Source organism: Lithobates pipiens, unplaced genomic scaffold, assembly GCF_037356315.1.
Source record: "Lithobates pipiens isolate NorthernLeopardFrog02 unplaced genomic scaffold, aLitPip1_a1.2 Scaffold_23, whole genome shotgun sequence".
Taxonomy (NCBI): Eukaryota; Metazoa; Chordata; class Amphibia; order Anura; family Ranidae; genus Lithobates; species Lithobates pipiens.
In genome coordinates, this window is record NW_027507785.1 from 56,933,068 (window position 1) to 56,958,894 (window position 25,827).

At 44.8% G+C, this 25,827-nt stretch overlaps 1 protein-coding gene across 1 annotated transcript in view; it reads left to right on the forward strand.

Annotated features, from left to right (window-relative positions):
- Window positions 1-4,054: 4,054 nt before the first annotated feature.
- SLC25A20 (solute carrier family 25 member 20) overlaps window positions 4,055-25,827 on the forward strand; it is a 38,923-nt gene continuing 17,150 nt past the window's right edge. The window contains exons 1-5 of the mRNA XM_077451686.1: window positions 4,055-4,259; window positions 9,095-9,187; window positions 12,241-12,368; window positions 14,876-14,966; window positions 21,843-21,960. Of these exons, the coding sequence (XP_077307812.1) occupies window positions 4,155-4,259; window positions 9,095-9,187; window positions 12,241-12,368; window positions 14,876-14,966; window positions 21,843-21,960 (535 nt within the window). The 5' untranslated portion in view covers window positions 4,055-4,154. The remainder of the gene's footprint in view (window positions 4,260-9,094; window positions 9,188-12,240; window positions 12,369-14,875; window positions 14,967-21,842; window positions 21,961-25,827) is intronic.

Sequence of the window (25,827 nt, forward strand, 5' to 3'; positions counted from 1 at the left end):
GAACCATGGCCCCTCCCCCCCGATGTTTTGGAACTACATTTCCCATGATGCTCAACTACGATGCAGGGGGCATGAGCATCATGGGAAATGTAGTTCCAAAACATCTGGGGTGCCAAGGTTTGCCATCACTGTGATAGGCTCTTTACTGTGATTGGTGATGCGGTGTATCGGAGGAATAAAAACCTTTTTTTTTTTTTAATCTGTCTTTTTTTTTTTTTTACAAAAATAAAAACCCCAGCAGTGATTAAATACCACCAAAGGAAAGCTCTATTTGTGGGAAAAAATAATAAAACTTTCATATGGATATAGTGTTGCACTGCAGTGCAGATCACATGTGCGATGTGATTTCAGCCATACAGATAGTACAGCTGAATTTGCATCGCAATCGGACCAAACTCACACGGGGCCATTTATTTATTTTTTGTCTGCACCAGAATCGGATCGCATGGATGTTCACAGCCACTGCGATCAGATTTTTGTCCGAATTGACAGTTCGCACTGAGATCTGCGAACCGATCTTGGGGTGTCATTAACTTTGTATTGACACCCCCAGCAGTTTGCATACGGCAGTGTGAACTGCCTGCGAGCCGGGTGCGATGCGGGAACCTGCACTGGATTCGCAGGGTTCTCGCATCGCACTAATGGGAACAGAACATTAAAGTGCGACAGCGCTGAAAGCTGAAAATGGACCGGGGGCAGGTAGGGGGTAAAAGTGCCCAGTACTGAAGGGGTTAAATAACTCAGGAAGTAAAATGTATCATCCTTGAAGGGAACGTTTATACAAAACATGTTTTATGGTGTGATTAAGCAACTAGAAGAAAGCACAAAGACAATTTATTATTATTATTTTTGATAAAATTGTTATTTATTTATACTTTTTTTTTGAGAACTTTATTATTTCATGAATTTACACAATAATTATATTTTGAGCTTCGGCACTCTTCCAAGTTTTGTGTTCCACTGGGGCCTACACCTCTGCGTGTTCCAGCAGTTCCCCCTTTCCAGCAGTGATTCAGCAGCTCAGCTCCCCCTCCCAACAGTGACTCCTCAGCTCATCCTGCACCTCCTCCCTGCAGTGACTCCACAGCTCCCCAGTGATCAGTAGCTCAGATCCCCTTCCAACAACTGACTGAGCAGCTCCCTTTCCCTCCCAGCAGTGACCAAACAGATCAGTGCCCCCCATCCCATAAATCACATACATCCCATACACCCCATACATCACATACATCACATACATCCCATACAATTAATACATCCTATACATCCCATACATCCTATACATCACATACATCCCATACATCACATACATCCTATACATCACATACATCCTATACATCAAACACATCCCATACATCACATACATCCCATACATCACATACATCCCATACATCCCATACATCCTATACATCACATACATCCTATACATCACACAGATCCCATACATCACATACATCCCATACATCCTATACATCCTATACATCACATACATCCCATACATCCCATACATCCTATACATCACATACATCCCATACATCCTATACATCCTATACATCCCATACATCACATACATCACATACATCCCATACATCCTATACATCCCATACATCACATACATCCCATACATCCTATACATCCTATACATCCCATACATCACATACATCACATACAAGCATGTGGACTGGAATGCGAGAGGGATTCAGTGTTAGGACAGATGAGAGGGTGATTCAGTAGTGAGACAGAAGAGCATGGAGATACGGCGGTGGAGCAGATGTGCAGGGAGGTACAGTGGTGGGGAAGATGAGAAAGGGGGTACATTGATGGGGCAGATGAGCAGAGGGGTTACAGTGGCGGTGCAGATGTGCGGGTGGTACAGTGGTGGGAGGGATGAGAAAGGGGTTCAGTGGTGGGACAGAAGAGAAAGAGGGGGTACAGTGTTGGAACAGATGTGAAAGGAAGGGCATTGTTGGGGCAGAAGAGCAGGGGGTACAGAGGTGGGGCAGATGTGTAGAAGGTACAGTGGTGGGGCAGATGAGAAAGAGGGTTACAATGGTGGGGCAGATGACCAGATAAGTTCAGTGTTAGGACAGTTGAGAAGATGGATCAACGGTGAGACAGAAAAGCATAGGGGTACCGCGGTGGAGCAGATGAGAAAGGGGGAACATTGGTGGGGCAAGAAAGGGGATACATTGGTGGGGTAGATGAGAAAAGGGGGTACATTGGTGGGACAGATGAGAAAAGGGGGTACATTGGTGGGACAGATGAGAAAGAGGGTACATTGGTGGGACAGATGAGAAAGAGGGTACATTGGTGGGGCAGATGAGAAAGAGGGTACATTGGTGGGGCAGATGAGAAAGGGGGTACATTGGTGGGGCAGATGAGAAAATGGGTACATTGGTGGGGCAGATGAGAAAGTGGGTACATTGGTGGGGCAGATGAGAAAGGGGGTACATTGGTGGGGCAGATGAGAAAGGGGGTACATTGATGGGACAGATGAGAAAGGGGGTACAGCGGTGGGACAGATGAGAAGAGGGGGTACATTGGTGGGACAGATGAGAAAGAGGGAACATTGGTGGGGCAGATGAGAAAGGGGGTACATTGGTGGGGCAGATGAGAAAATGGGTACATTGGTGGGGCAGATGAGAAAGTGGGTACATTGGTGGGGCAGATGAGAAAGGGGGTACATTGGTGAGGCAGATGAGAAAAGGGGGTACATTGGTGGGGCAGATGAGAAAGGGGGTACATTGGTGGGACAGATGAGAAAGGGGGTACAGCGGTGGGACAGATGAGAAAAGGGGGTACATTGGTGGGACAGATGAGAAAGAGGGAACATTGGTGGGGCAGATGAGAAAGGGGGTACATTGGTGGGGCAGATGAGAAAGGGGGTACATTGGTGGGACAGATGAGAACATGGATACATTGGTGGGGCAGATGAGAAAAGGGGGTACATTGGTGGGGCAGATGAGAAAGGGGGTACATTGGTGGGACAGATGGGAAAGGGGGTACATTGGTGGGGCAGATGAGAAAAGGGGGTACATTGGTGGGGCAGATGAGAAAGGGGTACATTGGTGGGGCAGATGAGAAAGGGGGTACATTGGTGGGGCAGATGAGAAAAGGGGTACATTGGTGGGGCAGATGAGAAAAGGGGTATGTTGGTGGGGCCGATGAGAAAGGGGGTAAATTGGTGGGGCAGATGGGAAAGGGGGTAAATTGGTGGGGCAGATGGGAAAGGGGGTAAATTGGTGGGGCAGATGAAAAAGGGGGTACATTGGTGGGGCAGATGAGAAAGGGGGTACATTGGTGGGGCAGATGAGAAAAGGGGTATGTTGGTGGGGCAGATGAGAAAGGGGGTAAATTGGTGGGGCAGATGGGAAAGGGGGTAAATTGGTTGGGCAGATGAGAAAGTGGGTACATTGGTGGGGCAGATGAGAAAGGGGGTACATTGTGGGGCAGATGAGAAAGGGGGTACAGCGGTGGGGCAGATGAGAGGTGTGAAGGTGCAGGATGTTGATTTCTCACCACTATTCTAGAAGTTTACAGCATTTATGTTCTAAAAAAAATATTTTTGTGATTGAGAAGTGTGAAGTAGAAATTTTTTTGTTATAAAATCGTCACTCTCAATTTCTTTGAAAGCATTTTCTGTCGCACTGTGCACTAAGGGTTGCCTACCCTGATCTATCTATCTGATCAGTGTGAATGGAATGATTATTGAAATATAAAGACAGCCAATTAGCACACAGATCCATGTCATGTGGTCACCAGAGCTCCACCTGTCCAGGAAACAAGCCCGTATACTACATAATGAATGGCTGGGGCACGGAAAGTTGTGGACTACACAAAAATGTCTCCAGTGTGCGGGACCCTAAGAATACATGTGACTTATACTCTAGTGATGAGAACACGGACATTTTACTCCAGATAGGCGAGGTTTAGAGGAGATGAGTACAGTGATAGGTGGATTTGACAATCACTCGGAAAATGAGGGCGGAAACAATTGGTGGCGGCGCTGGTGATTGGTTAGGTGTTTTGTGTCAGCCTGTGCGGTGATTGGTCAGCTGGGGTAGTGTAGTAAGTAGGGTAAAGGTCAGCCGGGTAAACCTTGTCCGGGGAGAGAGCGGCTGTCATTCCCGGGCGCACCGACCCCTCTCCGCCTCACCATGTCTGACACGCCGCAAGCCATCAGCCCGCTGAAGAACTTCTTCGCCGGAGGGTTCGGCGGGGTGTGCCTGGTGTTCGCCGGACACCCTCTGGATACCATCAAGGTGAGACCACCGAGGGGGGTCCTGTGTAATAATAATGGGGGAGGGGGTTCTGTGTCATAATAATGGGGGGGTAGTGTGGGGGAGGGGGGTTCTGTGTCATAATAGTGGGGGAGGGGACCCTGTGTCATAATAATGGGGGGGTAGTGTGGGGGAGGCGGTCCTGTGTCATAATAATGGGGGAGGGGGTAGTGTGGGGGAGGGGGGTCCTGTGTCATAATAATGGGTGGGGGAGGGGGTCCTGTGTCTCAATAATGGGGGGGGGGTACTGTGTCATAATAATGGGGGGTGGGGGTCCTGTGTCATAAAGGGGGGTAGTGTTGGGGAGGGGGTCCTGTGTCATAATAATGGCGGGGTAGTGGGGGGGTGTCCTGTAGGGGGAGGGCTGGCTGTGTTGAGGTGCCCTGTAGGGGGAGGGCTTCCTTGGAACCAACGGAGCACCTTGTAAGATTCAGCTGCCCAAATGCGTTTTGGATGCACCATACATTGCTGGCTTCCCAGGTGGCATCGGGGTACCCCATGGGTGGTTGGCTGCTTAGGAAAAAGTTGGTCCTGCCTGTAAGGGGGGGGGGGGGGGCTGCTCATGCAACGTTGGGGTGCCCCATGCCGCTCAGGTGAGTGAAGGTGGTCTTGCAGTTAAAGGGGATGTATAGGTGACCTGTAGGAGGATTATTATTATTATTATTATTCAGGATTTTTATAACGCCAACAGTGTACACAGCTCTTCACAATATAAGGGGGGACAGTACAATTGCAATACAGAAGGAGAAGGAGAGCCCTGCATGGAGCTTGCAATCTATAGGGAGGTGGAGGTGGTACAAAAGGGAATTGGTTAAAGTGGAGTTCCACCCAAAAATTGAACTTCTGCTGATCAGATTCCTCCCCCTCTTCGGTGTCACGTTTGGCGCCTTTCAGGGGGGGAGGGAGGAGCAGATACCTGTATAACCCAGATATTTTCTCCCACTTCCGGGCATAGATCGCCGCAGGCTCCGCGGGTATCTACACCATGTCCGCCACCCCGCTGTCTTCTGGGAGACACACAGGTCCCATAAGACAGCAGGGACCAGTGAGGAGGCGACTTGCGCATGCGCAGTAGGGAACCAGGCTGTGAAGTCGCAAGGCTACACTTCCCGATTCCCTTACCGAAGTTGGCGGCCCCTCCACCCGAGAGCCAAGGGACAGATCGGCTTCGGGTGAGGACATTGCGGGCGCCCTGGACAGGTAAGTGTCCTTATTTTAAAAGTCAGCAGCTGCAGTATTTGTAGCTGCTGACTTTAAAAAAATTTTTTTTAAAAATTGGCGGAACGCCGCTTTAAATACAGGCATGTTTGGGGGGGGGGGTTTGAAGCTCTGAAGCAAGTTAGGGGGGACTGAGGGCTTTTCGGGGCTTGGAGGCACCATTAGGGTCACTGTGGGAGGTCAGGGAATCTGCAGCTAGCTGGAGGCCAGGGAATAGGGATTACGGTGTGGGGGTTTGTCTTTCAGGGGTTGGGTTTGGCCCCTTAGTTCCAGTGAAGGGAACTCTTAAGGCGTCAGCATACCAAGACATTTTGGACAATTTCATGCTCCCAACTTTGTGGGAACAGTTTGGGGACGGCCCCTTCCTGTTCCAACATGACTGCTCACCAGTGCACAAAGCAAGGTCCATAAAGACATGGATGAGCGAGCTTGGGGTGGGGGAACTTGACTGGCCTGTGCAGAGTCCTGACCTCAACCTGATAGAACACCTTTGGTATGAATTAAAGCGGAGACTGAGAGCCAGGCCTTCTCGTCCAACATCAGTGCCTGACCCCACAAATGCACTTCTGGAAGAATGGTCAAACATTCCCATAGACACACTCCTAAACCTTGTGGACGGCCTTCCCAGAAGAGGTGAAGCTGTTATAGCTGCAAAGGGCGGGCCAACTCAACATTAAACCCTACGGACTAAGACTGGAATGCCATTAAAGTTCATTGATTAATGTATTGGGACGCCTTTACATGCGGGTATCCCAATACTTTTGGTAATATAGTGTATATAGACAGGATTCACCTACCCTTTGGAGTGTGGGAGGAAACCCGCGCAGGCACAGGGAGAGCATGCCAAATGCAGATCGTGCCGTGGTTGGCATTTTGAACCTACTACCCCCCCCCCCCCTAGTGCTGCCAGGTGGAAGTGCTAACCACAGTGCCACCCATACCATCATTGCTGTTCAAAATACTTTACCTCTGCGTTTTTTTTTTTTTCTGTTTTTTTTTTTTTTTCCTCCTGAAGAAGCAGACTGCTGTTCTGGGAAACGCGTCTAGAAATTCCTCCATCAACCGATTTTTAGATATAGGTATTAAGCGGCGTTCACACTTGTGCAATGCAGAATGCAAACAAAATCGTGCATTCCACCACCCCACCCCCCTGTACATGTGCCGCACTTGCATGCTGTTCTCTGTAGACGTTGCCAGAAAAAAAAATTGGCAACGTGCTGCATTCTATGGACGTTTCCACCGCCAAGTGCGACGTACGTGGTTGTGGTGCAGCATTTACAGCGTTAAGCCAGGCGGGGTGAGGAGGCAAAGCTTTATCTCCTCTGAAAAGTGATCAGCCGCTGATTGCTGCTTATAGGGGCAGCAAGGGGCACCGGTGAAGGAGCCCTTACATTGTAATTTGGCTGAAGAGACCAGCCTGACGTGAGGAATGTTTGGAGGTTTATGGACAACCCAGAAAGTAACAGATCGAGAGTAACCGGTGAGTCCACCACCATGAAAATGATCACCTGCACTCCGGGTGGGGGATGGAAGTAATTGCGGGTCATTGCGGAACCCGTTCATTATCTGTGACCTGAGTGAAGCTGGTTCTACGCCTTCCTGTAGCTTTGATCTTGCAGCTAAATTGACGGGAACAGCTGACCTGCGTCTTGGCCCTCGAAGAGCCAATTCTAAGGTGACCCCTGCAGTGTGGCTTGTGCCCTGCAGGGGGCAGTCATGCGAGTTTACACCTTTTTTGTAGTTAGTAGATGTGGCTGCTTTGCTGCTCTCTAGGTAAAAGGTGAAGGCTGCTAAATATCACACTTGTCAGCGTATAGAAACCTTTGTAAGATGAAAAGTATGATTAGCTCTGGAACTGCTGCGGTGCTCAGACATCGGCTGCTTACCTGTATCTGGGTCATCTCTAGACTTCCAGGATTGGTCCTCAGTCTGACCCTACCCGCATCGCCCTACCAGGCCACGGTTTCATTTTGCCAAGGTTCGCCATCCCTGCTCTAGACTATGGGCACCTTCACATCAGACCCACTGCGGGTTGTTGCCCAATGCATAGACATGGCGCATAGACAGGGGAATAAAAGGTGCTTAACTACTTCCGCACGGAAGGATTTACCCCCTTCCTGACTGGAGCACTTTTTGCGATTCCGCACTGCGCCGCTTTAACTGACAATTGCGCGGTCGCCTACAAAATTGGCGTCCTTTTTTCCCCACAAATAGAGCTTTCTTTTGGTGGTATTTGATCACCTCTGCAGTTTTATTTTTTGCTCTATAAACAAACAAAAAAAAGCGACAATTTTGAAAAAACGCATTATTTTTTTTTACTTTTTGCTATAATAAATATCCCCCAAAAACATATAAAACATTTTTTTTTTCCCCTCAGTTTAGGCCTTTACATGTTCTTTAACATATATTTTTGGTAAAAAAAAAAAACGCAATAAGCTTTTATTGATTGGTTTGCGCAAAAGTTATAGTAGGGGATAGTTTTATGACATTAAAAAAAAAAAAAAAAAAAAAAAAAAAATATATATATATATATATATATATATATATATATATATATATATATATATATATATATATATATATATATATATATATATATATATATATATATATATATATATATATATATATATAATATGTGTGTGTGTGTGTATATAAATTTATTTTTTGTGACTGCGACATTATGGCGGACACATTGGACAATTTTGACACATTTTTGGGACCATTGGCATTAACACAGTGATCAATGCTATAAAATTGCATTGATTACTGTAAAAATGTCACTGGCAGCGAAGGGGTTAACCACTAGGGGGAGGGGTTAAGTGTGTCCTAGGGAGTGTTTCTAACTGTCTGGGGGAGGGGCTGTATGTGACGTGGGCACTGATTGCTGCTCCCGATGACAGGGAGCAGACGATCGGTGTCCTGTCACTAGGCAGAATGAGGAGATGCTGTTTACGTTGGAATCTCCCCGTTCTTCAGATCCGTGACACGATCGCGGGTATCCCCGCGGCAATCGAGTCCGCGGGCACAGTCACGGAGCTCGCGGCAGGTGTGCGCACCGCAGGAATTTCGTACGGGTAAACAAGGTGGAGACATCCCCCCCAAAAAGACTTGCAGCTGTAATTGCAAAGAAAGGAGGTTCTACAAAGTATTGACTCCGGGGGGCGCCATACAAACGCCCCCCCCCCCCCCACACTTTTCACAGATTTATTTGTAAAAAAAAGTTTCTGAAAAACAATTATTATTTTCCTTGCACTTCACAGTTATGTGCCACTTTGTGTTGGGCTATCCCATACAATCAAAAATGTAAATGTATTTTATTGGGATTTTAACATGACAAGATGTGGAAAATTTCAAAGGGGTATGAATACTTTTTCATGACACTGTGTATTGTACCCATTTATTTTGACTATTTGGATTACAACATGCACTTTATTTATAAATTGTCTACATTGTCCAGGTGTGAGGGGACCAAAGCTATTACTTTGTTGCCTGGGGTTTTGTTTTAATAATAATTTATTTTGCGTGTTGTTTTTTTTTTTTTTTTTTTTTAATTTTATTTATTTTTTATATAACTTATTCTCTTTTTTTTTTTACAGGTTCGAATTCAAACCCAACCAAAACCAACACCAGGAATCCCAACGATATACTCCGGGACCTTCGACTGCTTTAAAAAAACACTTGTAAATGAGGTGAGCGGCTTTGTTTGCCAGCTATTCTGTAATTTAACATAAATATGGCGCAGTGTCGCTAGCATTTAAAGTTGTAGTACACTTTGTACTACCGCTAGTACCTACAGGTAAGCCTATAATGAGGCCTACCTGTAGGTACTGTGAATATCTTCCCAAACATGCACGGTTTAGGGGATATTCAGAGTGCATGCAGCCAATGACCTCATCGGCACATTTACTATGAAGGTCAGGATTACAGTGCCGGACCTTCAGAGCCCGCGCCGGCAACGGCGGCTCTCACAAGCATGTGCAGGAGTGACGCCATTGCGGCTCTGGCCAGTCGCATAGCTGGAGCCTGCGAACTTGGAAGACAGACGGGGAACATTTCAGCCCTCTCAGCGGTAACTTTACAGCACTGGAGGGCTTCATTCCAAGGTGAGTATTTTCATAATGTGCTAGTATGCAATGCATACTAGCACATTATGCCATTGCAGTTGTTTTTTGTTTTGAAAATCAACAGTTTACAACTTCTTTAAAGTGATTGTAAGGGCCAGTTCACACCACATGCAGTCCAGTGTTTTTTATTTTGTTTTTCTACATAAAAAACACATGGAAAGTAGGTTATATGGTTTCCAATGGCATAGTTCACACCAGTGAGGTCAGTTCCAGAAAAAAGTAGAACATGCTGCATTTTTACTGTACTGGACTGTACTTGAACGTGGTAAAACACTTAAAAAACACACCGAACCCCAGTGCAGTGGGAAAAAAAAAGAGAAACTCCTGAAATGCACCCCAAAATTGCGCCTGGATCTGGAGCGCATTTTTGTGATGTGAATCAACCCTAATGGCTGGTTCACACCATAGAAATTCAGTCTGGATGCATTTCTGCATGTGCAATTTTGGTGTTTTTCAGTGTACTTTTTTTTTCCAAAACTCCAGCCCCCCCCCTTTTTTTTATTTTTTTTTCTTCAACTTTTTAAAGCCGGTGATCCCTTTTTAAAAAGTTTGACGTCAGCAACTCCACATACTTAGAGCTACTGGTACACAAATTGGCCACCTCCTACAATTTCCGTTGCTTAAAGCGGTGTTCCACACACCAAAAAATAAATGCTTAAAATTCCCCCCAAAAAAAAAACATTTGGATAAAATAAATAAATATTTAAGTCGGCTTTAAATGCCTGTTGCTAGGGGGTCCCTCGTAGTCTGCCTCCTTCAGTGCCTGGGCTCCTGACGTTACTTCCCCTTGGCGCAGGAAGGGCTCAGCTCCGCCCCCTCCCTCCTGTCAGTCATCTGGGACACGTGACTGGTCCTAGACGACTGTGCGACCAATCGCGGCTCCTCTCGCGCATGCGCAGTGGGTGCCCGGCTCTGAAGCCACAGCCGGGTGCCCACAGTTGCACTGTTGGTGCTGCCGAGAGGAGGGGGAGCGGGACTTCGATATAATTATTTATTTATTTATTTTTTTCCCTTTATAGGACATGCACTTACAAAAATGCAGACTAAAAGGCCTATGACATGGGCTATAGTACCAATGGGGATTTTAGCGGTGTCTCCTGCCAGCTACAGCTCAGCTTTCCAAATATCAGGGAGATCCCCAAAAGACGTGCTTGCGTTACTGTTGGTCGTCGTATAGCCCCACCCTGGCGCATTTCGTCATCTGAGACATCTGAGGGTGTGGCGACACAACATACCATTATATAGACTCAGCAATTTGAAATCTGTTAACCCCTTCCGTCATACCGATTCTATACACATATACTGTAGTTGTTAACGTTGGGACACTTGCCTGTCCTGGAATCCAGCGGTGTCGGCACTGCAGCGAATGCTTCTATCAGCTTTCTGGTTCTGCTGCCATTGCCGGTAAGGGAACCCTACTGCGCATGCACGAAGTGCACTGCGCTCTCTCACTGGCCGGCAGTGTCGCTGCGCTCTCTCAGGGTACCTGTCAGACCTGGATCCGCTCCCCCCAAAGGTACCAGAACTGTGAGCATGTTACATGAGGCTAGTAGAGTTATTGTCAGTGTTAGTACCCTAACAGTGATGGCCAAACCTGGCACCACAGATGTTTTGGAACTACACTGCAAAGTGCATGAGCATCATGGGAAATGTAGCTCCAAAAAAACCTGGGGTGCCAAGGTTTGCCATCACTGCATCAATGTTCCCTCTACAGACTGCTGGGGTCCAAGGGCCGCATATCAATTACCAAAGGGCTGCAGACTGGGCACCAGGACCTTACAGGCAGCTACAAAGATCATTTTAGTGTCACTCTGCCTAGTGGTGGTGGCCCTGGAATTTTACAGGCACCATTGAGTGGGGTACTAATCAGCTACTGCCCAGGGAACCCCTATCGACCTCTTTAGGAACCCTAAAGCTGGCCAAAGGTGGCCGAGATTTGAACCATGTATGGGCAGACTGATTGTACCCTAGTCAATCCACCCAACCACTTGGATACAACCAGCATTTTGGAGTCCTAGGATGAGATTATTACCATTGGCAATAATCCTTGTGCTCTACCAGCCGGGGAGGCTCCCTGCAAATCTCCGCCAAGAGAAAACAATAGCTCCATGGGAGGAATTCCCTCATCAATGCTGACTGTTAAAGCGATCTTTTCTTTTCTTTTCTTTTCTTTTCTTTTCTTTTCTTTTCTTTCTTTCTTTTCTTTCTTTCTTTCTTTCTTTCTTTCTTTCTTTCTTTCTTTCTTTCTTTCTTTCTTTCTTTCTTTCTTTCTTTCTTTCTTTCTTTCTTTCTTTCTTTCTTTCTTTCTTTCTTTCTTTCTTTCTTTCTTTCTTTCTTTCTTTCTTTCTTTCTTTCTTTCTTTCTTTCTTTCTTTCTTTCTTTCTTTCTTTCTTTCTTTCTTTCTTTCTTTCTTTCTTTCTTTCTTTCTTTCTTTCTTTCTTTCTTTCTTTCTTTCTCGCATCCTAGCTGCTCTATACTGTTTGTTGTCATTCTCTGCAGTTTATTAGCACATTTAGGAGTTGTCTACCTTTTTCAGTGCTTCTTCATGCTAACAGATTGTAAAAAGCAACTGCCCTTTAACCATCAAGGTGTCATTCTTATTTCTTTGTATGTTGCAGGGCGTCAAGGGTCTCTACAAAGGAATGGCAGCGCCCATTATTGGTGTGACTCCCATGTTCGCTGTCTGTTTTTTTGGCTTCGGCTTAGGAAAAAAGCTTCAGCAAAAACACCCGGAAGATGTATTAACGTAAGTGCTGTACAGAGCATTCTGTAGGTCTGCACCTTTAGTCTCCAGAGTGGACAGACAACGCCACACTGCCACTTGCATATTAAGGTCACTGCCAGAAGTTTTAACCCTCCTGTTACTACTGTATATCCAAAATGGAAAAAGTTTTGCCTATAGTTTTTAGTTTTTAACTTGAGTCTAAAAGTTTTTGTTCACCTTTTTAATGCACTTAAGGTAAGAAAAAAAACGTGGACCATTTAGAAGATATTCACCATGCATACAACCAGTGACATCACTAGCGCATACCTTGCCACTACTTCAGAGCTTCTTGCCAGAACCGAGGGCATGTGCGGGGGAGTGACGTCATCGAGGCTCAGGCCAATCGCATAGCCAGAGCACATAAACCAGGAAGAAAGACCGGGGGAACATGTCGGCCTTCTCAGCGGTGACAGCACAGCGCTGGAGGTCTTCGTTCCAAGGTGGCTATTTTATAATGTGCTAGTATTCGATGCATACTAGCACATCATGCCATTGCCTTGCAGGTGTTTGTTTTGTCTTTGTTCTTAACCACATCTGTGGTTTACATCAATTTTTAAACGGATGTAACAAACTTTCCAATGGTATTTTTAACAGTCCAAAGGAGAACTAATAGTTAATTTTTAGGGTTTCACTACACTTACTATAGCGACTAAAGAAACAATGTACAAAACCAATACACATTCACTTTTAAGTGTTCTGCATTGTTTTAATATGTAAGGGGTAGAGTTGGCCTTTAATGTATTGATTTATTGGGTTTCCCCTTTGTCATGTGCTAACTAACCTGCTCTTTTATACAGCAAGTACTGGAGGGAGATATTGCTGCAGGCTTTGCCCCCTGAGGTGTGTGTGCCCAGCAGTGTACATTGACATGGTGTAAGTGTTATCGTACCTCGGTCAGTGTGTCACCCATCCTCCCATTGTTCCCAAACCTTCTGACTAAGTCTGACGCCAATGCAGTACTATGTTAATGTATTATGCTAGCCACACATGCGTCAGTTTTTTTTTTTTTTTTTTCTCTTCCATCCGATCGAAATGTTTCTGTATCCGGGGTACCCTCCATTCCCTCCATTGGCCACCCATGTCTTTGTGTTTTGAGGATCCAATCAAATTTTGATAGAGAAAAGCGATCACTGTTGAAATACCCTGGGGGTTCCGTCTGAGGTTGCTGTGGTAGGAGGGAGAACCCGAGGTTCCTCTAGAGGTTGTTGGGGAGGAGGAGGAGACCTGAGGTTTCTCTAGAGTTTGCTGGAGGGGGGGAGTGGGGAGGACCCGAGGTTCCTCCTATAGCATTGGTCTCCAAACCCTGACCCAGGGGCCAGATACTGCACTTTGCTTGCTTTTATCCAGCCCTTGGGACAATATTTCATCCTTTTGATACCAACAATGGGGTATAACTTCACCACTGACACCAATGATGGGGCATAAAATCCTCCCAGTGACAAAGGAATAGGGCATTATTCCTCCCACTGACTCAAAGATGGGGCATGGGACATTTTCTACTTCCAATGGGCACAGTCTGGCCCCCCCTAAAGGACATTAAACTGTGCCTCGTGCTTATAATGTTTGGAGACCCCTGCTTTAAAGGTTGCTGGGAGGGACTTTGAGGTTCCTGTAGAGGTTGTCAAGGAAGGAAGCCTGGTATTCTAGATGTTGCTTTGGGTTCCTCTAGAGGTTGATAGAGGGGAGACCCTGAGGTTCATCCAGAAATTACTGAGGCTTCTTTTAAAAGCACCACTATCGACGAACCCTTACCCCTTTTGGAGGAACTTATTAAGTAAACCATATTTAGCAAGAACCCCAGAACTTGATTATTAAGTAAACGCCGTTCTTTACTCCTTTTATATCACACTCTCTACATCCTACAGATCACTTAACTTTACCATAAACTACAGGTCTAATAATTTAAGTGGTGGTTCCCCCGAGACCTAAAAACTATTTCAGGGGTCCCTCCTTGGTGTAAAAAGTTTGCGGAAGGCTGGTCCAATGTGAAGAAGCTGCTAGGCCAATGTCCATATTCTCCATAGTCTTACCACTATTCTACTATTGAATAATCATTTTGTATTGTTAACATGTAATGGACCTCCAGGGTTCCAGCAACTTTAACCTATATTCTTTAGGAATTAAAGCTTGACAGAGGACCTAAACCTTCATTACTCTGTCCAAATCTTTAAGGCCACATTCACACTTGAGAATGGGCCTAACGTCAATTACATGCAAGAACCCCAACAGGCGGCAGCCCCATTGAAAGCAATGGGAGGCTGCCAGCTAATTGCAGTCGCTCGCATATAATTGCGCATGCAGCGATCGCCTGCATCAAAAACAACCAGAACTTTTTCAACGTCATTGTGGATGATTTTTCTTAAATTTGATTGGATCAGTCTGAAGTTTTAGACCCTCTACATTAGGCAGGTCCGTCCTGCCTCTCTCGCGCTCTCTCTCTCTCCTTTTATACATCTAAGTGTATATATTTTCTATATCTCGTTTTGAAGGTATCCACAGCTATTTGCAGCAGGAATGTTGTCGGGAGTTTTCACCACTGGTATCATGGCCCCCGGGGAGAGAATTAAGTGTCTATTACAGGTAAGGACACAGACATAAGTACAAGATCTAAGGAATCGCTTGTCTTTTTATTGTTTCTAAGATATACATGTGACACATCTTAAAGCAGAACGTGAAAGAAAAATAAGATAAAAATGAATAATAGCCTGTTAGAAGGTAAAACTATCATACCAATTTTTCTGCAATATTCACTTTCAGAGGTTCACCTGCTACTATATGTCAGACTGAAGATCAGTATCATTTAACCCACTTCATCTGAGCCCAGGTCCTCCTATACCCCCCTTGCCTGTGACTGGGTAGTGGAAGCAGCACAGTGATGAACTCATATTTCTGTCAGTCTGCTCTCTCCTCCTGTCTGCATATCTGTATGCTGCTTGTAACTACATAAACAGGGTTTGGCTCCTTGTACTGCTTATTCCTTGAGAATTCCACCCCTGTTGTACAGCGGTTGCAGGAAGTTGATACCAGGCCAAATTCAGTTACTGCCTCTTGCATTTAAGAAATACAACTAGTGATGATTAATTACTTTTGCCAGTACATGGTCCTCCCATGATCGTCCTCAGGATGCAGCTGATCACAAAGGGCCAATCACAGCGGCCCTTTACCACACGATCAGCTGTGTGCAATGACAGCTGATCACCACGTAAACGCAAGCCAGGTATCGAAATTGCTTTCCTTGCACTGACAGCGTTAGGAGAGCCAATAACTGGCTTGTGAGAGAGGGACATTGGCACTGATAATCGGGGCACTGATCATCAGTGCTGCCAACCAGTGCCTCCTCATCAGTGTCGCCTATCAGTCGATAAACAGACCCTTTATCGAATAAAGCTGACATACATTTTTTTTTGGTGTCCCTTGCTTTGGAATGCAAATATAATGGAAACCCAAAGTCGATCACAGTTGAGCAGTGCTGATGTACACCTATCTACAGTATTTCACAAAAGTGAGTACACCCCCTCACATTTTTGTCACTGCCTTGCTAAAGAAGCTGAGGGTAAAGGTGATGGACTGGCCAAGCATGTCTCCAGACCTAAACCCTATTGATCATCTGTGGGGCATCCTCAAACAGAAGGTGGAGGAGTGCAAGGTCCCCAACATCCACCAACTCCGTGATGTCATCATGGAGGAGTAGAAGAGGATTCCAGTGGCAACCTGTGAAACTCTGGTGACCTCCATGCCCAAGAGGGTTAAGGCAGTGCTGGAAAATAATGGTGGCCACACAAAATATGGACACTTTGGGCCCAATTTGGACATTTTCACTTAGGGGTGTACTCACTTTTGTTGCCAGTGGTTTAGACATTAATGGCTGTGTGTTGAGTTATTCTGAGGGGACGGTAAATTTACACTGTTATACAAGCTGTACACTCACTACTTTGTAGCAAAGTGTCATTTCTTCAGTGTTGTCACATGAAAAGATAGAATAAAATATTTACAGAGATGTGAGGGGAGTACCCACTTATGTGAGATGCTCTATATTGGCCAATCGGAACTCATCTTGCAAAGCTGAACTCCTGGATCAGAAAAATTTCACATAGTCCTGTGTATTCCTATTTGAATCTTGGTGCGTCTTTTTTTCCAGATCTATGCAGTAATCCAGTGTGAGACTTCCTGTAATAAAGACCGCTCGCCGCTGCTGCTCTCTCTCTTTGAGCAGGGTGACTGGTCTCCGCCCCTCTCCTGTAGTTTCTGTGGTGGGTGGGGCAGCTCTACTCTCTGCACAGGGTATGTACAGCTAGGTCCACCCCCCATGAGTAAGCTTTGGTGGGCGGAGTGAAATGCATTGGAGGAGTGGCCTGGCAAGGGTCCAGGCTGAGGCTGCCACTTGTTCACACACAGTGGGTCTTGTTCTGATGTGTGGCTCCTGGGGCCTTCAGCTCCTACCTACCATTGTCTACAGCGTCGGCAGGCTCCTTCCCGAGCCAGCTTTCGCAGCAGCAGGCACAGGACTACACTGCCTTACAGCCTGAGCGGCTCACATGCATGGGCTCCAACATGGATTTATTTCCATGTAGCTATTTTTAAGAATAGATTAAATGAAGGTTTTTGTGCCCTGAGTTCAGCTTTATCGTAACTGACTTGGTAACGTTAAATCGTTTCTGTATTTGGTGTGACTTCTTTGCCCTGTCTGACCAGGTCTACTCTGTGCACTGTGTAGTACCTCCTGGCAGCCTGCAGATGTCAGTGTTGCTTTGATTATAAGTCAGCAATGCTCAATTCTCCAGCTCTAAATTTACAAGCTTTGCCTAGGATAGCAATTGGGATTTTCTCTGTAGTAGCCTGGATGAAAGTTTATTGCAGATTTGTTAACATTTTAGGCCAACTTGTGACTGGCTTCTGCATTCTACATTATTGTATCCATTAGAGCTGCACGATTAATCATTAAGAATCAAAATTGCGATCTTTTTCCCTTCCCAATCTTCAAAACGGCATGTCCCGATTCTTTCTAACAAGTGCAGAGAGTTCTGGCAGCTGAAAAAAAATAAATAAAAAGTCCAGGCAGCCTGCCAAGTAGAAACAAAGTATATTTTTGTTCTTTTGATCAAAGGAAAGAACTCCCAGCCTGTAAGGCCCATTTCACACTGGGGCGGGAGCGGCGTCGGCGGTAAAGGGGCTCTATTTTTAGCACCGCTTAACTGCCTTTTTAGCAGCGGTATTCGGCCTCTATCAGGATGGTTTTAACCCCCGCTAGCGGCCGAAAAAGGGGTTAAAACCACACGCAAAGCACCGCAGCAGAGGCGCTTTGCCGGCGGTATAGCCGCGCTGCTCCATTGATTTTCAATGGGTAGGAGCGGTGAATACAGCGCTCCTTCACAGCTCCAAAGGTGCTGCTAGCAGGACTTATTTCACTGTCCTGCTAGAGCACCGCTCCAGTTTGAAAGCGCTCCGGGCTGGACTGGAGTGAAAGGGGCCTGAATGAGGGAAGTTTAACCATTTTAACTACTAAAAATAAAATGTGTATGTATGTATGTATGTATGTATGTATGTATGTATGTATGTATGTATGTATGTATGTATGTATGTATGTATGTATGTATGTATGTGTATATATGTATAATATATATGTGTATATGTGTATATATGTATATATATGTATAATATATATGTGTATATGTGTATATATGTATATATATGTATAATATATATGTGTGTGTATGTATATATATATGTATAATATATATGTGTGTGTATGTATATATATATGTATAATATATATGTGTGTGTATGTATATATATATGTATAATATATATGTGTGTGTATGTATATATATATATGTATAATATATATGTGTATATATATATATATATATGTATAATATATATGTGTATATATATATATATATGTATAATATATATGTGTATATATATATATATATATATATATGTATAATATATATGTGTATATATATATATATATATATATGTATAATATATATGTGTATATATATATATATATATATATGTATAATATATATGTGTATATATATATATATATATGTATAATATATATGTGTGTGTGTGTGTGTGTATATATATATATATATTTTTAACAGAGACCCTAGAGAATAAAATGTTGGTTGTTGCAATATTTTATGTCGCACCGTATTTGCGCAGCAATTTTTCAAATGCAATTTAACGGTAAAATAAAGTTAGCCCAATTTTTAATTTTTTTTGTAATGTGAAAAAGATTGTGATTTCTCATTTTAGCCAGAATCACGCAGCTCTAGCATCCATCCTTAGTGGAACAACAAACACCCGGACACTCCAGAAACCTCAAACCCTACAGGGCTACCAAGTCTTCTTCTGCCACGCCCCAAACCCCCTTTCAGAACTCCCCTCCCCCACACAATATTTTGTAGTCCCATATTCTTCTTGTGTGAATATAAACGTTCTTTTTACTGTTGGTGCATGGAAGATTTTACCCTGTCTTGGCCTTAATAAGGTTCAGAACCTCTAGGGAAACATTGAAATTGTTAATTATAGAAATAGAATAAAAAACAAAACAAAAAAAAAAAAAACTCAGGCAGTTACTTAACGTTTTACTGAAAAAGCGTATCGGAGAAGGTGATTCCTCGTCACTTTCGGTTTCTCTCTAGTACGCGGTGTCCTTTTTTTACTTTTTGCCTAAACTATAAACCTGAAAGGAAGAGTCTGATTGGTTGTTTGAGTTTTAGGCTGCATTGTTTTTGCAGACAGGGCCGGGGGGGGGGGGAGGGGGGGGTTTGGTTGATTGGAATTACAGGAATGTCAGTTCGGATGATCCTGTGCTTTCTCACACATAGAATGTTCCAAAATATTTTTTCTGCCAAACTGGGATGATGTATTTCTGGGTCTGGCCATTGCACTGCTGCTCTGCTGTTATTGATGTCGTTGTTTAAATTTGGGATTCCAATCCCTCTGCATTCATATGTTAAGGGTTCCCAAGCCCCATCCCCCAATGGCTGTGATTCCAGCATCATGCCTTCTTTCCCATTTACTTCCAGCCTCTATTGGTTCTAATTTAATTTCAGAGTGATAATATCTGCATAAGAACTCGAGTACTATTTCCGACTAAACTGGCCGTGTAACATAACCCAGTGTAGCTGCTGGAAAAAGAACAAAATCTTTTGTGTGTTATGGGGCCTTAAAGGGGTTGTAAAAGTTCATGTTTTTTCACCTTAATGCATAGGATGCATTAAGGTGAAAAAACACCTGTCAGTGACCGCCCCAGACCCCCCCGTTTTACTTGCCTGAACCCTCGAACTTGTCCCATGGGGACGCGCTCTCTCTCTGCCCAGGGTTCTCAATTTGATTGGATAGATTGATAGCAGCGCAGCCATTGGCTCTCGCAGCTGTCAATCAAATCCAATTACGTTGGGGGGCCGTCTATGGACGCTGAATGCTCGGGAGCACGCCCGCAAGGTGACCCCCTGGGAGAGCGCTTCTCCTAGGGGGTTATCTGATGTGGGGAGGAGCTGAGAGAGCCACCGAGGGACCCCAGAACAGCAGGTTCGGGGGCCACTCTGTGCAAAACAAGCTGTACAGTGGAGGTGTGTGTGTGTGTGTGTGTGTGTGTGTGTGTGTGTGTGTGTGTGTGTGTGTGCTTTTTTTTTTTTTTTTTTTTTTTTTTATTATTATTATTATTTCGTTTTTGGGGTTTTTTTATTTTGTTTTTTTTTTTTAAACCCGAACCTTTAGTGTCACTTTAAAGCTGAACTCCAAGCACAAAGAAAAAAAAAATGCGTTTTTAAATATTTTCTCAATAGCCACAAAGGATATAAATCAACTTTTTGTGTGCATGAATTGCCTTTGCAAACCCAGATATTACCTTGTAAGCACAGTGCTCTACGTAGGCGCCACCCACTACAGGCTGCCTGCATTAAACTACAGGAGGTGGGCGGAGACCAGACCGGTCACCCTGCACAAGGAGAGGGAGCAGCAGTGATGAGCGGTCTTTATTACAGGAAAATCTCACACAGGTTTACTGCACAGATGTGGAAAAAAAATACACAAAGCTCACCGAGATTTGACAGCTTGAGCCTTGATACCGACTTTAAGAGGTGGCAAAGGACTTTCCACTAAAGGTGATTGAGCTACCCAAGATCGCTTTAACAGGGCTCTTAAAAGTGGGTCACGTCCCCTGTGATGGACTAGTTGAATTTGAGGGCAGAGGGGGAATTTGGGTCTAAAAGACCTCCGATGTCTCCATCAAGAGGACCTGTCACCTGCCCGTGCTATAACATGAGGGACTTGTTAGACCCCCTTATAATGGCAATAAAGTAAAAAATAAAAGTGTTAAATTATGAGATAAATGAAAATAATTTAATTTTTTTTTTTTTTTTTTTTTTTTTAAAGCACCCCAGCACCCCACCCCTCCCCCGTCTCCTCCGCGCACACCCCATATAAAAAGTACAGCATTGGGCGCACACATGTATGTAAACATTAATTGTGCTACACGTGAGGGAGAAAAATCATTGTAGGATCTGCGGTCAACTCTAAACTTAAGGTGTAAGAGTCCATGAGAACTTTTTTTTTTATTTTTTTATTTTTCTTTACAATTCCAGATATGTGCAATTTTAATACTTGTTTGGTATCTATTTACTTGATAGAACCCCATATTTTATATTTTACTAAAAATTTGTGTATTTATTTTTTTTTTATTTTTTTTTGAGAAATGTGTTGGATAAAAAAATATCTGTGCAAATATCATGCAACGTAAAAAAAAAAAAGTTGCAAGTAATATTTAATATTCCCATTGCACATGTTCCTGGTATAAGCTCTCAACCGTTTTATTCTCCAGAATCTCTGCTTTCAGAAACTATAATTTTGAGGGGGGGGGTTTACAGTAATTTTTAGCAAAAAAAAAATACATTTGTAACAATTTGCCCCAGTAAACAATAGGTTAATCATGGAGATGATAGAATCATCATCATAATTAAAGCCAGCCATAGATGATACAATGTTCTTTCTTGCTAGCCTGAGTTGCAGGAAAGAAAATCACTCGATTCCCCCATCAATGCAGATGGCGTTGATATGGGTGGGGGGGGGGGGATCCCTCACTTAGGGATAGTGTATTCTCCCGGTGGTGGGCGCAGGGAGTCGAATCTGCCAGGAGAACACAGTGATTGGCCACTGGCAATAATCGCATCCTAAAAATCCGATGTCCCTGCTGAACCAGCTGAGGTTCGGACAGTCCATGGCTGGCTGAAGCCTTGATGTGGGTGAAACATGTTGGGGGCATGGTTTTGGGTAGGAGTGAGCTGTGTGCTGTCACTGCCGTAAACCTTGGCTGGGGCTGACTGTCGTCATTGTGCAGCCCATCATTTGGATGATCTATTTGAAGTTGGTATAGTTAATAGTTGTAGTAGAGTTCATCTTTATAGTGTAGCTAATCTTCCATAACCGGTTTTATTGTTCCAGATCCAGGCTGCCTCTGGAGAAAAGAAGTATGCCGGTCCCATGGACTGTGCCAGGCAGTTGTATAGAGAAGCTGGGATCAGAGGCATCTACAAGGGGACTGTGCTGACACTCATGAGAGGTAAGATTGGGGGGGGGCAGCATTGGAGAGACATGGATAATTGGACACTGCAACATTCTGAATATGATCACTAAGGGGGGAGGGGCCATTACAGAGCGACAGACTTGTCGCAAATGGTATATGTGCTCATCTAGGTAGAAGACAGTTTCCAACGAGTGTAAAAATGCGTAATATCTGTAGCGTCTCAGCGGATTGTTGCTGCTGTGAACGCCAAAGTACCCGTGTGTTTGGACAAACAATAGAAATTCTTCCTTCGATTTCAAACCAAACCATCCCACCAGACCCTGAGCATTGAGTGATGGGGGCAAAAAGAGCCGTCCATGCTTCAAATCGGGAATCAAATAGGCCGCTGCTTACCAGTGCTGTCACTGTAATCCAAGTTTCACATATGGGCACAATAGCAGTCCCTGCCTAAGGACTAGTCCTGCTGACGCATTTCACCCAATAGGAATTATTCATAGATGGGTGAAACGTGTCAAAGGGCTGGTCCTTCGCCATATTAGCAGTCCCTGCCTAAGGGCAGACCCCCCCCCCCCCCTTTTTTCTTTTTTTTTTTTTACGTGTTTCACCCAATAGGGCCTAGTCTGCCTAAACCCTATTGATTAATATGTTAGAGGGGATGGTCCTTAGGTGGGCGGCCCTTAGTCACAGTAGCAGTCCCTACCTAAGGACCACCCCTCTAATGCGTATAACTCAGTAGATCTTAGTCATAGATGGCCATGCCCTATTAGGTGAAGCACATTTGGGGGGGGCAGTCCTTAGCCATAGTAACAGTCCCTCCCTAAGGACTAAGGTGCTTCACCCAATAAGGCTTGATCGTCTGAATAAGCCTTATTGGGTGAAGCATGTTAGTGGGGACTGTGGCCATCTATGCAATAAACTTGGATTACAGTGACGTAATCTGTGTGTTGCGGTCCCTTTTTATTTCTTTATTTTTTTTCATTTTTTTTCTTCCTCCATACTGGCTAGAAATTAGCATTTAAGCACCCCCACTAGTGAAAAAGCCTCGCCTATGCACAAAGGCCAATTCTGTGAATCAAAACCCTCCTCACCACAAGTCCCAGCCTGTCGTACTATCCAGTGGTTTGTAATGTATGTGATGCATACACTTGCATTTTATACAGAGAAGGTAAATATGATATTAAGTATACCTGCACCTTTTAGTATAATGTTGCATTTGGCCTCCACGTGCCGTCCTATCAGCTCCTAGTTATAATACAGACCTAAGTTCTAGACTAAACACCCTCTTCCCCCTGCCATGGCCTGTCCTTGGCAGGCATTGTGTATCTCTGATTTCCTCTCCGTTTCCTGTACTGCTACAGTTCAGCTGTTCACTGCATGTCTACTTCTTGGGCTGCCGCAGTCGGAAGGACGATGAGAGATGGAACTACGGACAGCCTAGGGCGGTGACATGACCCTTACTCTGCGTCTGTATTAGAAGGGCTGTTTACAGAAATTGTAATAAAGGTACAGTAATTACTTTAAAGCTCAAAATTACATGGGGGTTTTAAAGTGCATGTCAACGCAGAGCCTGCCATTTAAAAACCACCTATTCTAATTGTACAGTACAGGATACAGGCTGAATTGTCATAGATCCTGGGTTATAGGCTGTTGCCTTCAGGTAAATGGACGCTGATGAGCTTTTGAAGATGGGCCTACCGGGCATCCCCCATAAACCTCCCCTACTCTGTGAGTCCTCAGCTGGTGGGCCTATTTCTCCCTTATGGAAAAATCGCTCTGTGCACTTTACCGTTTCTACCACCTGCCTCTTCCTTTAGGTTGTAAGCTCCATGAGCAGAGAACTCCTATCCCTTCTGTATTGTAATATTTCATTTTTTATTTTATTTTTTACTAGTAATTGCGGTGATCAGATTTGCGGCGGGCAGATCGGACACTTCTCTATTTTTTTTATTTTATTTATTTTTTTGGGACCATTGACATTCATACAGTGATCCATGCTATAAAAATGCACTGATTACTGTATAAATGTCACTGGCAGGAAAGAGGTTAACACTAGGGGGGGGCGATCAAGGGGTCAAGTGTGTTCCCAAGGTGTTTCTAACTGGGGGGGGGGGGGAGGCGACTGACTGGGAGTAGAGAGCGATTGCTGTTCCTGATCAATAGGAACAGGCAATCGCGCTGAACTTTCCTGTCAGAACGGGGATCTGTTTGCTTACATTGACAGACCCCCTTGTTCTGGCTCTCTGTGGAGCGATTGCGAGTGGTTGGCGGACATTGCGGCCGCTGACCATGCGCATCAGCTCCCTACCCCCTCCCCCCACCGCTGTGCAGCGGGCGTGTGCGCGCCAGTTTTAGCTGTTTAAAGTGGTGTTACAGCCAAACTTCTTTTTTTTTTTTTTTTTTTTTTTTAGGTCAGCACCTGCAAATACTGTAGATTCTGACTTTTAATAAGAACACTTACCTGTCCAGGGAGCCCGCGATGTCGGGCCCCTGAGGCCGATCCGACCATTGGATCGGGTGCAGGCACCGCCATTCGCAGCCTTGCGGGTTCACTGCCAGTTTTCGCATGCGCGAGTCGCGCTACGCTTTTTTAATGGCCCGCTAGTCTTCTGGGACACACACACACACACCAGAAAACGGGGGGGGGGGACTTGCCGCAGAAGAGGATGTGACGTCCTCGGCCCGGCTGGATTGGAAGTACTCTTGGTACTTCTAAAAAGGTACTGGAGAAAGAAAAAACATATTTTTTTTTTAAATATCAAAAAAGTAGGGGTGGAGAGGTGGTCTTTCGTTTAAGACCACCTCTGAAAATTGGGTGGAACTCCACTTTAAGTGAGCGACGTACAGCTACAGCGATTTGAGGGAACGAGCCGACCTGCCGCAGTATGACGGCAGCTGGTTGGCAAGTGGTTAAGAGAAGACAATTGCCGGCTGATGAGCCACTTTGTAAAGCAAGCCACGCTCACTTTGTGTATATGGTGAGACACAATATAGTACAAACACCGAAACGGCCTTCACAGGCTCCGGTGCGTTTCCCGGGAGGACAGCAGGAAGACTCGAAAAGGCTGTGGATGGTGTAAGCTGCAATGCAAAGAGACAAATCTTCCAGCTCTGGAATTCTTCACCAGGGTTGTTGCATAAGCCACACGGTGACGTCGTGTATATCAGACTAAAGATTTATTATGCAGCCCTGAAGTGGTTCACCGCGCATTCTTCTTCTTTTATTTGTGATGGAGACCAATGATGCCAAGACAGGAGTCGGGACAGGAATAGAGAGGAATTTTTTCCCAATAGAGATGCTGTTCTGGTGATAAATTATCTTCACTTTGGGGAGATTTCCCTTCACTTTCTATTTAGGGAATTGCTACAAAGGGACATAGACGGAAGGGTTTTTTTTTTTTTTAACTGTCTTTTGAGAGAGGTTTTGGCTGTTTAAACGCTCATTTGCATGAGCTTTGGTCTCTGAAAAATGATCTGCATTTACATCGCTCTTCAGGGAACATTTGGCAGGAGGTGAGGCTTGCTTTAACCCTAGGAAACCCTGTGTGCTAGCATGCTGCAACTACTTGCCTTCCACATGGTTGCAGAGTCCTTGCAGAACGGCGTTATTAACCTGAATAGGTGACGTCCACTAAAAGCAACAGGAGGTATAATTCCCGCCATGACATGGGTGTACCCCTGGCTGTTGTCTCTGCAGCTCAAGTGGGTAGCAGTTAATGTGCAGCTCGACCATGGGTTCTACCACCTACCCCTCTCCCCCCAAACGGCTAGTTTTAATGAGCCCTAAAGCTGACGTTTACTTTGTTTATTTTTTTTGCCTTCTCTGGTTCCACTCTCTTAATGTGCTAATGACATTTTTTAAATACTGTATTTATCGTGTATGAACACGCACCCCAAGTTTAGGAG